At 34.2% G+C, this 12,666-nt stretch overlaps 1 protein-coding gene across 5 annotated transcripts in view; it reads right to left on the minus strand.

Annotated features, from left to right (window-relative positions):
- Positions 1 to 12,666, minus strand: part of SCLT1 (sodium channel and clathrin linker 1) — a 224,997-nt gene that overhangs the window by 88,596 nt on the left and 123,735 nt on the right. For all 5 annotated transcript variants that reach the window (XM_037991956.2, XM_073017630.1, XM_037991963.2 and 2 more), the window contains one exon: positions 2,041 to 2,131. In XM_037991956.2, the coding sequence (XP_037847884.1) occupies positions 2,041 to 2,131 (91 nt within the window). The remainder of the gene's footprint in view (positions 1 to 2,040; positions 2,132 to 12,666) is intronic.

Genomic DNA, 12,666 nt, shown 5'->3' on the forward strand with positions numbered 1-12,666 from the left:
TATTGCTACTTTCAGGTATTCTCTTCATAATTGGCTGTCAGTATCATTGTGATGTGTCTTAAAGTGATTCTGTGTTTACTCATTAATATTTTCCACCAAATTTAGGAAGCTTTCAGCCATTATTTCTTTATTTTTTTTCTGCTCCCATCCCTCTCCCTTTGGCAGTTCCAATTACACTTATGTTGTATTGCTTCACATTGTTCTACAGATTTCTGAGCACTTGTTCATTTTTCTTCAATCTTTTAGACTCTCTGTTCTTTGGACAGGGTAATTTCTATTGATCTGACTTCAAGTTCATTGATTATTTCTTCTGTCTTTCCCAATCTGTTTTTGAGTCCATCTAGTGAAATTTTTATTTCAGTTGCTCAACTTTAAAGCTCTAGAGTTTCTTCTTTAAAAATTATGTCCCAGTCCTCAATTAAAATTATCTATCTCTTCCTAGAGATTTTAATTTAAAAACAGATTTTAATTTCTTGAACATATATATAATAGTTGATTTGAATCTCTGTCTGCTAAATCTAACAGATAGATCCATTTAAAGTTAGTTTCTAATGGCTGCCTCCCTCAGCACCTCCCCAACAAGTATAGGTCATACTTTTCTGTCTAGTAATTTTTTATTGAAAACCCGATAGTGTAGATAATACATTGCAGTTACTTGTTTTGTTCTTTTGAGCATTAATTTCTTTCTTTCTTTTTTTTTTTTTAGTTCAAGTAGACAATTATCTTGCTTGGTCTTGAAATTTGAAATCTATTCCACATACAGTATGTATCAGCTGATACATGTAATTAGTTCTTATTGCTTTCCACTATTTGCTTTTATAACTAGACCCTGTGCCTTCATAATTTGAAGATCAGTCAAGATTTGGGCAGAGGTAGGGTTCATCCTCTTTGTGGTTCCCTTGCTTCTAGAGATTCCCTTGTAATTTTCAGCTGCCTTTCCAGCTTTGGGCTTTGTCCCGATACTTCACACAATAAGGAAGGCTTCAGTATGCTGATGCTTCAGTTGCACGCATTTCTTGCATGTATTCAATTATAAAAAGTAGTAAACTCAAATATCTAGTTTCATACATCTCTATCTTTCAAAAGTAGATTTCTCTTAGGTCTCTGCCTGCTTCTTCACTGGGTTCTCTGGGGTCCCTCCCCCACTTCCATATGCATAATTTAGTTGTCAGGCATGAATCTGGTAAGAATTTACACTCAGAATTTGGCTCTTTTTCTGTGTGTTACTCTTGCTGCCAGTATTTTTTCTTTAAATCTCCTACTGCTTTTCTAGCCCTAAACTTTGACCTGAGTACCTTAAGCCTATACAGAGGTGTTTTCTGAAGCCACAGCTGTTGGGGGTTGGGAGAACTGACAGGCCAGAAATCCAAAAATTAACAATTCTTATTTCTTTTACTTTTTTCTGTTTTGGGTGCTTTCCGGTGTTTTAAAAATGTATCCAAGTTTTAAAATTGTTACTTATGGAAGGGTTCTTGTAACACTTAAAAAAAATCTACCATTATTAGAAATCCATAATCAACTTTTTACAGATTGGGAATAAAGCTTAGAAAGTTACATAGCTAATAAGCCCCAGAGTGAGAATTTTCAATAATTATATCTATCTAAAAATAAAGCCTGACTTTTCCTTGACATCCTTCTGAAATTTCTCTATTACATATTTAAAAGAACCAGAGTCTATTATGCCAATAAATATTTTAGTAAATAACATAAAAGTAGTATTAAATGCTTGTTTTCCAACTGCAAATAACCAGTTAACTGAAACCTGATCTTGTATTAATCTGCATTTCAGTAACAATGTGATTAAGTGGGATTATGATGTTTTATTGAATTAGGCTACAGAGAATGGAAATAAAAAATTATTTATAAAATTGTTTTCAATAATATAGTTTAGCTTCCTACTTTCATATTTTATATTTAAGGGTAATAAAATAATTAATTCATCTTCTGACAACCCTCTTTAACACCTAATTCAAAATAAATCAACAAAATAGAAAGAAAACTAAGCAACAGGTATCCATTTGTCTTAGAAATAGAAAATACCTTCTTTTTCATCTGTCCCTGCAGATCTTCAGTCGCGTTAGTTAACTCTTCCACTTTTGCTACAGCAACTCTCAGCTCTAATTTGGCTTGCCTAAAAAATAAAGTAAATTAATAAACACTGTTTTCATAGACCGCTAAGAATAAAAAATTAGAATAGAAATCTAAATTTGGTAAAATCAGTTCTAATTCTTGTGTATCGAAAATGCATCCATGGAATAAATTTTGGAAGATTCCTTTATTACTAATGAAAGCATGTAGAAGAGACTGAAGAAGAAAAAATATAGTTGAATGGTGAAGGGTATGAAGTAGAGGTCATGAATGCTTTATTTGGGTAAATTATATTATATACCAAAGTAATTCAATAAATTTCTTTAAAAAGCACTTTATCATCTTGATACATTACCTAACAAGAGCTCCAGTGCACTAAGAAGGATATACTTAGGTCTATAATATCCTTATAGAGATGGAGATTGGACTTTCTATGAAAATGAAGTTAAACTTCAATACCTTGATCATTCCATAGACACCAGAAGTTTGTATTATGTAAACACTTAACATAAATTAAAATATTTGTCCCACCATAATACAATGTTTATTTTCTTCAGAGACTGTATTGGCAACGAATGAAAAAGACAAGTTTTTGTGAACATTCTAACAGAATCAAGTAAGTTTCAATATCTTCTTGACTCCTCATAGTAAATGATTTTAGAACAATAAGATAAGACTTTTTTAGACAGAAAAAATGATTTTTAATATCATCGTAATTTACCATTGAGTATAAAACACTTTGATTATCTAAAGAACATATTTTTTAAGAAGAAAAATATTTTAGTGTAGGAACTGTTCCCTATTTCTTAATTACATTTTATGTATGTATCTAAATGTAAATCATATTTGTGCTATAAAACTTACAGAAATTATTTGATGCAAAATTCACAATGTTAATTCATTTCCTTTTGACTCTGTCTTTAAAACTGCATTACTTATATGGTGATAAATTTCCTACAATAGAAAATACAAATCTAATAATAGCTGAAAACATCTCAGGTAGTTATTAGGGCCAGGGACTGTTGTAAATGCTTTGCAGTCATCTCACTTGACACTCATAATAACTGTGAATTAAGACTACTATTATATCAAACTGAAGTAGAGGAGAGCAAGGTTGATAGAGGTTTACCAATATGCCCTAGGATTCACAATAAGTAATAAAACTACTATTTAAAGAGTCCCCTATGACAGACTGTCTACCCTCAAATGGTCCCCATAATATTTTATATGATGAGGCATTTAAGAAAATGTTTTGCTTTAAATTAACCAAGATTATAAAAAAAATCAAACAGGCCGGGCGCGGTGGCTCATGCCTGTAATCCCAACACTTTGGGAGGCTGAGGTGGGAGGATCACGAGGTCAAGAGATCGACACCATCCTGGCCAACATGGTGAAGCCCTGTCTCTACTAAAAATACAAAAATTAGCTGGGTGTGCTGGCGCGCATGCCTGTAGTCCCAGCTACTTGGGAGGCTGAAGCAGGAGAATCGCTTGAACCCGGGAGGTGGAGGTTGCAGTGAGCCGAGATCGTGCCACTGCACTCCAGCCTGGTGACAGAGCAAGACTCCATCTCAAAGAAAAAACAAACAAACAAACAAAAAAATATATACTTTCTTCATTTGCAAAATGATTTGCCAAAGGAGAAAACAAAAACCACCTTATTTGTGGAAAATCTACGTCAGGCTGAGAGATAATTTTAGGAGTATATCTACAATCTAAATCAACAAATGATTCTATCAGTTATAAAATCCTATATACTTTTAAAGGAAAAACTTAAGGAATAATATATTTAAGTAGTAAGGATAAAACTGAGAAAACTCTGAATAAGCATAGCAACCACGCTGATTTGGTTTTCTTACCTTCAGAAAGGATAAAATATTGCTTGTTCTACTTGTTTCATGGGATTGCTGAACAAGTAAAAATAGATAATGTATATTAGAGTATCCTGTAAACTGTAAGCAAGATAAGGTCATAGTATGATCAAGGAAAAAAAAAAAAAAAAAAGAAAGAAAAAAAAACCTGTTGGAGACACAGGAAGCAAGGCACAATGTGGAGAACACTAGAGGCAGGGACCCAATTCCGTCACCAACTAGTAATATGCCTTACCGCAATTCACTTGACCATGCAGCACGTCTCAAAGACTTCATGTCCAACAACAGAGGTGGATTAGGCAATTTGCCAAGACCAAAATTCTATAATTAGATTCTTCCCTTATTTTAATCTAATTGGCCTGAGTCTATTTCTAAATTGTCTTTCAATTGTGTATTCCTTTTTCATTCTATGGCCCAAACTTTAGCTTCATTATCACTCATAATTCTATTCCAATCGCTTCACTGATGGTCTCCTCTTTCGTTCATTCTTTATAATATATCTTATCTGTTAAAAAAGTTATCTAGTACTAAAAACTCCTATTTAACAATGATTCCTGGATTCCACACTTTTTGGCATAAAGTCTACACTCCCCTACATGGCATATAAGGCCAGTCAACATCTAACATCAAAGAGTCTCATCTCTTGCCAATAACCCCCATGTAATTTATATTCCAAGTATAATAAAACACTCACTCAGTGTTTCTTAAACACATCTTTGTTTCTTTTTTCACATGTTTGGTTGGACTAGTCTTCTCCTTCATTTTCTAACCAATTCCTTAAGTTTGACCTAGTTCAAAAGTCTCCCCATCTTCAAGTCTTCACTAATTTCTCCTTGGAGAAAAACCTATATCTCAATACTTATAATATATAATACTTTATACGTTATTGATTGACTACACTGTATTGTAATCAATACTATAGAGATTCTCCTTTATGGAACTGTGAGTTCATAAAAAATATACAATGTAAGATAATTAAAAGCAAGGATCATATCTTATTAATTTTTAAACTCTCAGGAGATAGCACAGTACCTAGGGCACAGGAGACAAGTAAATCTATCGTAAATGAATGAGAGGGCAAAAGGAAAAGGTGAGAAGAGGGAGGGGGAAAGGGAGAGTAGTGGGAGGGAGAAGGAGAGGGACAGGGAGGGAGAGAGGGAGAGAGAAAGAGAGGGAGAGAAAGAGAATGTTACAAGTACAACTATATATTGATATTTTACCTAGATCTTGCACGCCCAATTTAATATTCATGTGTGAAAAATTCTAGAAAAATAATTTATGAACAATTATTCCAAATATATATTATCTCATATTCCCTTGAGATGAAGAAATCTCCTGCTACAAGGTAAAAAGAAAAAAAAATAGGCACTAGACTTAGACCTAATTTGGAAGTCATTATAAAAAAAATTCTGAAAACATTTATATTATATTCACTAAAACACAAATACTATTTTTTTGGGGGCAAATAAGTAGTAGTTTTCCACATTGTTCCATAGAACATTTAGAAAGTAAGTAAATAGGTCTTTTTATCTACTTTTGGCATGACGGGTTGAAAAAAATTCTAAAATAAAAGGCAGAAAGCCTGTCTTCTAGAACTGACTCTACAAACACAAAAGGTATGTGAACTGAGCCAATCACTTAACTTCTCTGAGTCTTAGTATCTATAAAATGGAGATAAAAACAGTTTTCCCATATAGTTCACAGAATTATAAAGTTCAAATAAGTTAATGCATATTAAAACATTTTATAAATTTTACTGTAGTTTATACAATGCAGCTACCATCATCATTTTGTCTTTTATTAGATTAAATAGTCAGGAACTGTGTAGTAAAGTATTAATTTACAGTTGGACTGGGAAAGCTCTGGGGATGCCTGAATGTCTAGCCTTGACTCTTAGCCAGTATATGAACAGCGGGATTTTTTTTTTTTTTTTTTTTTTTTTTTAGGTGGAGTCTCGCTCTGTCGCCCAGGCTGGAGTGCAGTGGCCGGATCTCAGCTCACTGCAAGCTCCGCCTCCCGGGTTCCCGCCATGCTCCTGCCTCAGCCTCCCGAGTAGCTGGGACTACAGGCGCCCGCCACCTTGCCTGGCTAGATTTTTGTATTTTTTTAGTAGAGACGGGGTTTCACCGTGTTAGCCAGGATGGTCTCGATCTCCTGACCTCATGATCCGCCCGTCTCGGCCTCCCAAAGTGCTGGGATTACAGGCTTGAGCCACCGCGCCCGGCCGGGATTTATGATGTGCTGTTTAAAGTATGAATCTCTTCCTGAAGCCTGCAAGTTGATTTGTTTACTGATGATTTTCACTGGGCATAACTAGATAGCCAGGCTAGGCTATGTGATCAGTGTGGCAAAAAAAAAAAAAAAAAAAAAAATGACCCTGATGGGAACTCCTGCCTGGAGCTCTCCTGAAGCCAAGATTCATTGCACAGATTCTTGGTGGCTCAAGGTGGAGACAAAGCATGTCTGTGTATAAATAAAGGCCCTAGGGTGCCTATGCTTGAATGTGTCCTGGATGCTATATGCTTGCCTATGTTCTTTTTCTGGCTGCACAATATCCTTTGGCCTTTAAATAAAAGCCTTCTGTAAGTATGCTCTGTGGGGTCTTGTGAGTTCTTTTAAATATTCACGCTTTTAAAATTTTTGAAGGAACAAACAAAAATAATTCTAATATTATTTTATGAACTCAATAATTACGTTTATACTATTTACATGCAAATGTTTTAGATACATGTCTCTCTGTGTATGTAATTTTATAAAAGTTAAAAACAGTTTAACAAAAAAATTTTGATTTAAAAAAACACAACTAGTTAACTATTAACAATCTTGATGTCATAACTACCCAAGGATTTTACTTTTGCTTCAGATAAATATTCTAAAAAGCACATTACTTTATTTTCAGGTATGTTTGTTAATCCACTTTATATTCCTGGGATTTTTCATTAACGTATTTTTTCATTGCTTATGATATTAAACACATTTTAATGACAACTTATTTATTATTATTATTTTTTGAGACAGAGTCTGGCTCTGTCGCCCAGGCTGGAGTGCAGTGGCACGATCTCGATTCACTGCAAGCTCCGCCTCCAGGATTCATGCCATTCTCCTGCCTCAGCCTCCTGAGTAGCTGGGACTACAGGCGCCCACCACCACACCCGGCTAAGTTTTTGTATTCTTCAGTAGAGGCAGAGTTTCACCATGTTAGCCAGGATGGTCTCGATCTGCTGACCTTGTGATCCCCCTGCCTCAGCCTCCCAGAGTGCTGGGATTACAGGTGTGAGCCACCGTACCTGGCCGACAACTTTTAAAAAAATAAAACTTCGTTAAGCAAAATTTAATCAAGTATAACATAAAGGATAGCATATAATACTAGATTTAAATTATACCATCAATTTGGACAGAAATTAAAATGCTTTAATTATCAATATATTTTTTTGAGACTTAACATCAAGTACAATGAGTCTATTTTAAGACAAATTTTTGTTTCTTCCTGCACTCTCATACAAAGAGAATCCTAGAAATGTTTATAATACCTCTTTTGCATACAATGAAAACTGGTAAGATTTTGAGAGATATAAAAGCTAATTTTGCTGATTTGATATTCTTAATTTTTTCCTCTTTAAAACAGAAAAATGCATACGTTAGGTAATTTAATAAGGACTTTTGTAATTACCCAGTATAATAAAGCTGATCATTTACACTTAATAGCTTTAGAAAATCCTGAAACATAATTTTAGACAAAGTTCTAAACTTTTAAAATCACTACTGCTTTTAGGAAACCGAGTAAGTACCAAAACTGAATAACGTTTTATTTCAATGTTTTTCCTCTTCTCGGTCTTTAGTGGCAGTCTAATAATGAAACCCATTCAAGGCAGAAGCGTTCTGAAGAAATTCTGAAAGCAATGGATATTATAATCTATACATTGAGCTAACAAAACTTTCCAAAATAGTGGCTCTTCAGTTTTTAAATACGCTATTTGTGTATTATTTATAGAAACTTGAAGTTAACTCAAAATTATACATAGTTTTACGTAATTCAAAATTCTAATTTTTATGTTAGATATAATATTCTATGATACCAGTAGTAGTGTCCATACTTTGTGTGTACGAAAGTGAGCTTTTTGCAACTAATATGCATAGGCTTTTTCACTTCATATATGGATAGGCTCAATCTGAGACTTATTCAGAATGTCTGCAGGCAATACTTGGTCATCTCTGTTATTCAGAATCTCTACAGGGGATTCTGATGTATATTCACTGTCTTAGATTTTATAAAATAACTACAATTCACAATTTACTCTTTTGTAAACAATGATTACAAGTATAGTCTTAGAGTCATGTAACTTTGGGTAACACTGACAAAGTGCAGAAAACATTAATTCATACTCTATTATTGATCAGACTATCGAAATCTCTTATTCAACAGACATGCTTACAACATGTTTACTTCATGCCTGCAATGTTTGAGATGCTGCAATAATGTGGTACAAAACACACAAAGGGTTTTTCTCCTTCACAGATGATCATATCTACCCTACCTAATTTAAACTTTCAGCTCAATAATGTAATTATAGCACTATAGTAATCTTGAGGAGGGCCACAAAGCAAGCATATGTTAAGTAACACAAAAGATTAAAATAACACATTATGATTCTGAGTATGCAGCACATTTACATTTAGCTGGGAGAATACCGAAGTGAGAGGTATTTAAAGCAAGAATTGGCAGAGGAATTATATATCTCACAAGAAGAGATAGAGAAAGCTTTAGGAAAAAACAAGATAAGCACAAGCATAAAGGTAGGTAAGTGTAGGACTTATTTAGAGAAGATGAGAAATAAGACTGTAAAGGCCACAGGGACTACAATGTCGATGTCCTTAATTGAGTTATCTGTATCAATTTAGAGGCAACTGGGGAACTGCACCAATAATGGTATCAGAGTTGCACTTTAGAAATTTAAACCTGGCATTCATGAAAAATAGACTAGAATGATAGTTCTGTCTCTCTCTGTAACCAATATGTTATAATAAATGAGTAAGAGGGAGGAAAAGTCTAAACCAGAGTGATGACAACAATATTGAGAGAGATGGTGTAGGTTTCACAAAGATAATTTAAGGGATTCCATGCATTCATACTCTGAACAAATATTTATTGAATGCTTATAATATGCCCTACATTGTGAATATAATTTGGACATGTTGAGCTTTAAGAGCTGGTGGCTCATCAGTTTTTTGTTTGTTTTTTCCTGTATTTCAGGAGTCCTAGAGTGATTTTACTGAGCACCTACATGTACCATACCAAGCGCTGTCTATTGAGCAGCTACATGCACCATACGAAGCACTGTCATCAGCACTGGTGATGCAATGGTAAACAACGAAGATAAAGCCCCTGTCTCATAAAGTTCATATTGTAATGGAGGGAGACAGGCAATAAGCATTTCAATAAATCAGGTAATTAAAGAAAGTGACAATGTTATAAAGAAGATGATACAGGGAAATAGGAAAGACATGGGTCATCAGGGACATCTATGTAGAAATATCTGAGCTGCGACCTAAAGGGTGATGATGAAAACTGCGACCTAAAGGGTGATGATGAAAATTTAGGGTAGAAGAATTACAGGCAAAGATAATTAAGAATAAATGAAAGAATATGAGAAAAACAAAGAAATGACAATTAAGCCGGAATGTATCACAGAGAAAAAAGTGTAAGATAAAGTCAGAGAGGAAGTTTAGAGGTCAGATCACATAAGGGCCTTCTGAATATAGTAGGAATTTTGGAATGTGTTCCAATTGCAATGAAAATCCACTGGAGGGTCTGAAGCAGGTAAATGATGTGATATATTGTGTGGAGAATGAATTGCAGTGGAGTAAGAGTGAAAGCAGGTAGACCAGAGAAAAGGGCCTGCAAACAAGAGACAGTGGGGGTAGAGGTGATATTGATGATGAGTGGATTTGCGATCATCTATACATAGAGCCAACAGGAGCAGACATAGAGATGAAGCGATAGAGAGCAAGCAAGCAAAAATTCTGAGGTTTGATGATGGCATTAGCTACTAAGATAGGGAGGCCCTCTACTCCTTCATAGCCATTCTGCTTTTATAAGTTTAAATTCTGAGGTTCCATGTATAAGATTTCTTTTTTTTAAAAGTTTACTGTTAAAAAATAAAAAGTTTGAAAACCACTGACCTAGCAATTCAATTATGGAAATCAACAAAGAGATCAAGGTCAGAGGTGTATACTTGGGAAACGTTATTGAGCTGAAAGTTTGAATTGGGGAGGGTAGATATGATCATCTATGAAGGACAGAAATTGAGTCACATGGTTAGAAATCTAAGAAATGTATACTTTTCATAGGTAGGATAAGGAAATGAGGGGAGCAAAAGGAGAAGAAGGAAAAAAAAAAAGCAACAAAAGTCAAAGAAGAAATCATGGCATAAACACAAAAGTCCTGGTAGAGAAATGTTCAAGAAAGGTAGAAAAAAATCATCCGTTAAGGAAAATCAACAACCAAGGAGAATGAGGGAGGCATTTTTAAGGCATAAAAGGTACCAGTAATTCTTGAGGAGAATAGATAGGTGGGGCTAATCCAAACTGAAGAAAACTCCAAAGAGTGATTATAATAAATACAGATTCTTCCAAGCAACACCAAAGAATGGGAAGAAGAAAGTATCTGAGGACTCATCAGGGAGGTCTATACATCTGAGGTCTTAAAAGAACCCTGCAAAAGAGAAACTAAGATTTCAAAACGAAAAGAATATAACTGAAACATACAGAAGGGAACAGAAAGAATTTGGGATTGTACAGTTGGCAAGAAATGGGGGTACAACATAATAGAAAGAGGAGAAAGAAAGAAATGGTTACTCTGGTCATAGAAATTATAGCAGCAACAAAAAAAGGCAGATTTCCCACGTCTGGGAGGTAAATAATCCACTATTTATTACAATGTTAATACCAACTCCCAAATCTACTAGCAGGTAATTTGTAAATATTGTATATCCTACCTACAGAGGTTGGATACTAAAGTAGAAGGGAAGTGGGCAAAGACAGTAAGTTATATTACATTGCAACACTGCAAGAAAGGTAACTGCATTTTCATTATAGCAATGAGAAAACTGAAGTCCATGCAGTTAAACAACCTACCCAAGTCACCAGTAAATGGCTGCTTTAGTCTGAGTATCTGTGTCCCTGCAAAATTCATATGTTGAAATCTCATATAAATACGACCTTCATATAACTCTCAATGTAATGATATTATGAGGTGGGGCCTTCTGGGAGGTGATTAGCTCATGATAGCAGTGCCCTCGAAAATGGGATTAGCGCCCTCATAAGAGAGGCCCAAGGGAGGCTTGTTTGCCCCTTTTACTGCGTGAAGACAAAGAGAGAAGGTGTCATGTATAATCAGGAAACAGCCCCTCACCAAACCCCAAATCTGTCATCTTCTTAATTCTGAACTTCCTGGCCTCCAGACTGTAATAAATATATTTCTGTTGTTTATGAGTTTTTCAGTATGTGGCATTTTGTTATAGCAGCCCCAATGGATTAAGACAATGGCAGAGCCAGAATAAAAAACTAGAGCTGACTTCAAAGCCTATGCTTTTTAAATTTCATACCAGACAGAACCACATTTTTAAAGATAGGTAGAATAATGTAGAGTATTTGCAAAAGAAAGTTATAAACATCAATTAAAATATATTTTGACAGAAAACAGTCATCTACTCTTAGAGGCAAAAGTTCTGAACAATGATGTTATGTATTTGTTTTATTCTTGCCAGACCCCCAAACAAGAAATGTTAATATTAATTAACTGTGGCTAAGGTTCCACTCTTGACTAGTGTGTTCTAAAAGTCTAATAATCTTGTTACTGTCTCTTAAAGATTGAGAGAAAAAAAAAATAAACATTATTGAATAAAGGTGACAGTAATCCCTTTAAATAACATTAAAGTAAAACAGTGTGAAGAAATAGAAAACTGACAGCAAAGCCCTACTCCTTATCTGAAAACCTGTTTTCCATGCTCAGAAAACTAGCTGCCAACACATAAGGAACTGTCTGGCAATTCTATGACTAAGCACATCTGCTCAGGGCCATTTCTCACATGGGATTGTTTCCAAGACACACTATGAATTAAAACTAGTGATCCATGAATTCCAGATTTCCATAGCATTTTTATAATAGAAGACACAATATTATTTAAATTGGAATATGAAACATCTGAGAAAAATATGTTATCTCAGCTAAAATAAAACTATTACCCGGCAAAAGTACATGTCTTTTAAAAAAGTAAGATAGTATATAAAAATTATCAGCACATACATTTTTAAAGAAAAAAATATGCATTTGTAAAAAAGATTAAAATGAACACAATGAATGTATACAAACTGTGATTTATATAATTTACCTTTTCAGATTTAATATGATAGAGCAATACTAAGAATTGCATTCCTATCACATCAGCTCTAATGCTCTTCAATGAAGCCACTTATATATAAGTAATTTTGCTATCATATTTTAAAGATGTTCTGGATTTTATTTCATATTTAAATATAGAGAAACCACTAAACATAAAAAATATTTAAGGCTTTAGCACCCAGTCAAACTTTGAGATTATTGGTAATAAAAACATTTAAAAGTTAATATAGCTTAAAGCCTGGATCTATAATGAGAAACACTAAAAATCTTTTAAATTCATTGTGCAAAGCTTCTATTAATTATATTA

The sequence above is a fragment of the Chlorocebus sabaeus genome, chromosome 7 (assembly GCF_047675955.1).
Source record: "Chlorocebus sabaeus isolate Y175 chromosome 7, mChlSab1.0.hap1, whole genome shotgun sequence".
NCBI lineage: Eukaryota > Metazoa > Chordata > Mammalia > Primates > Cercopithecidae > Chlorocebus > Chlorocebus sabaeus.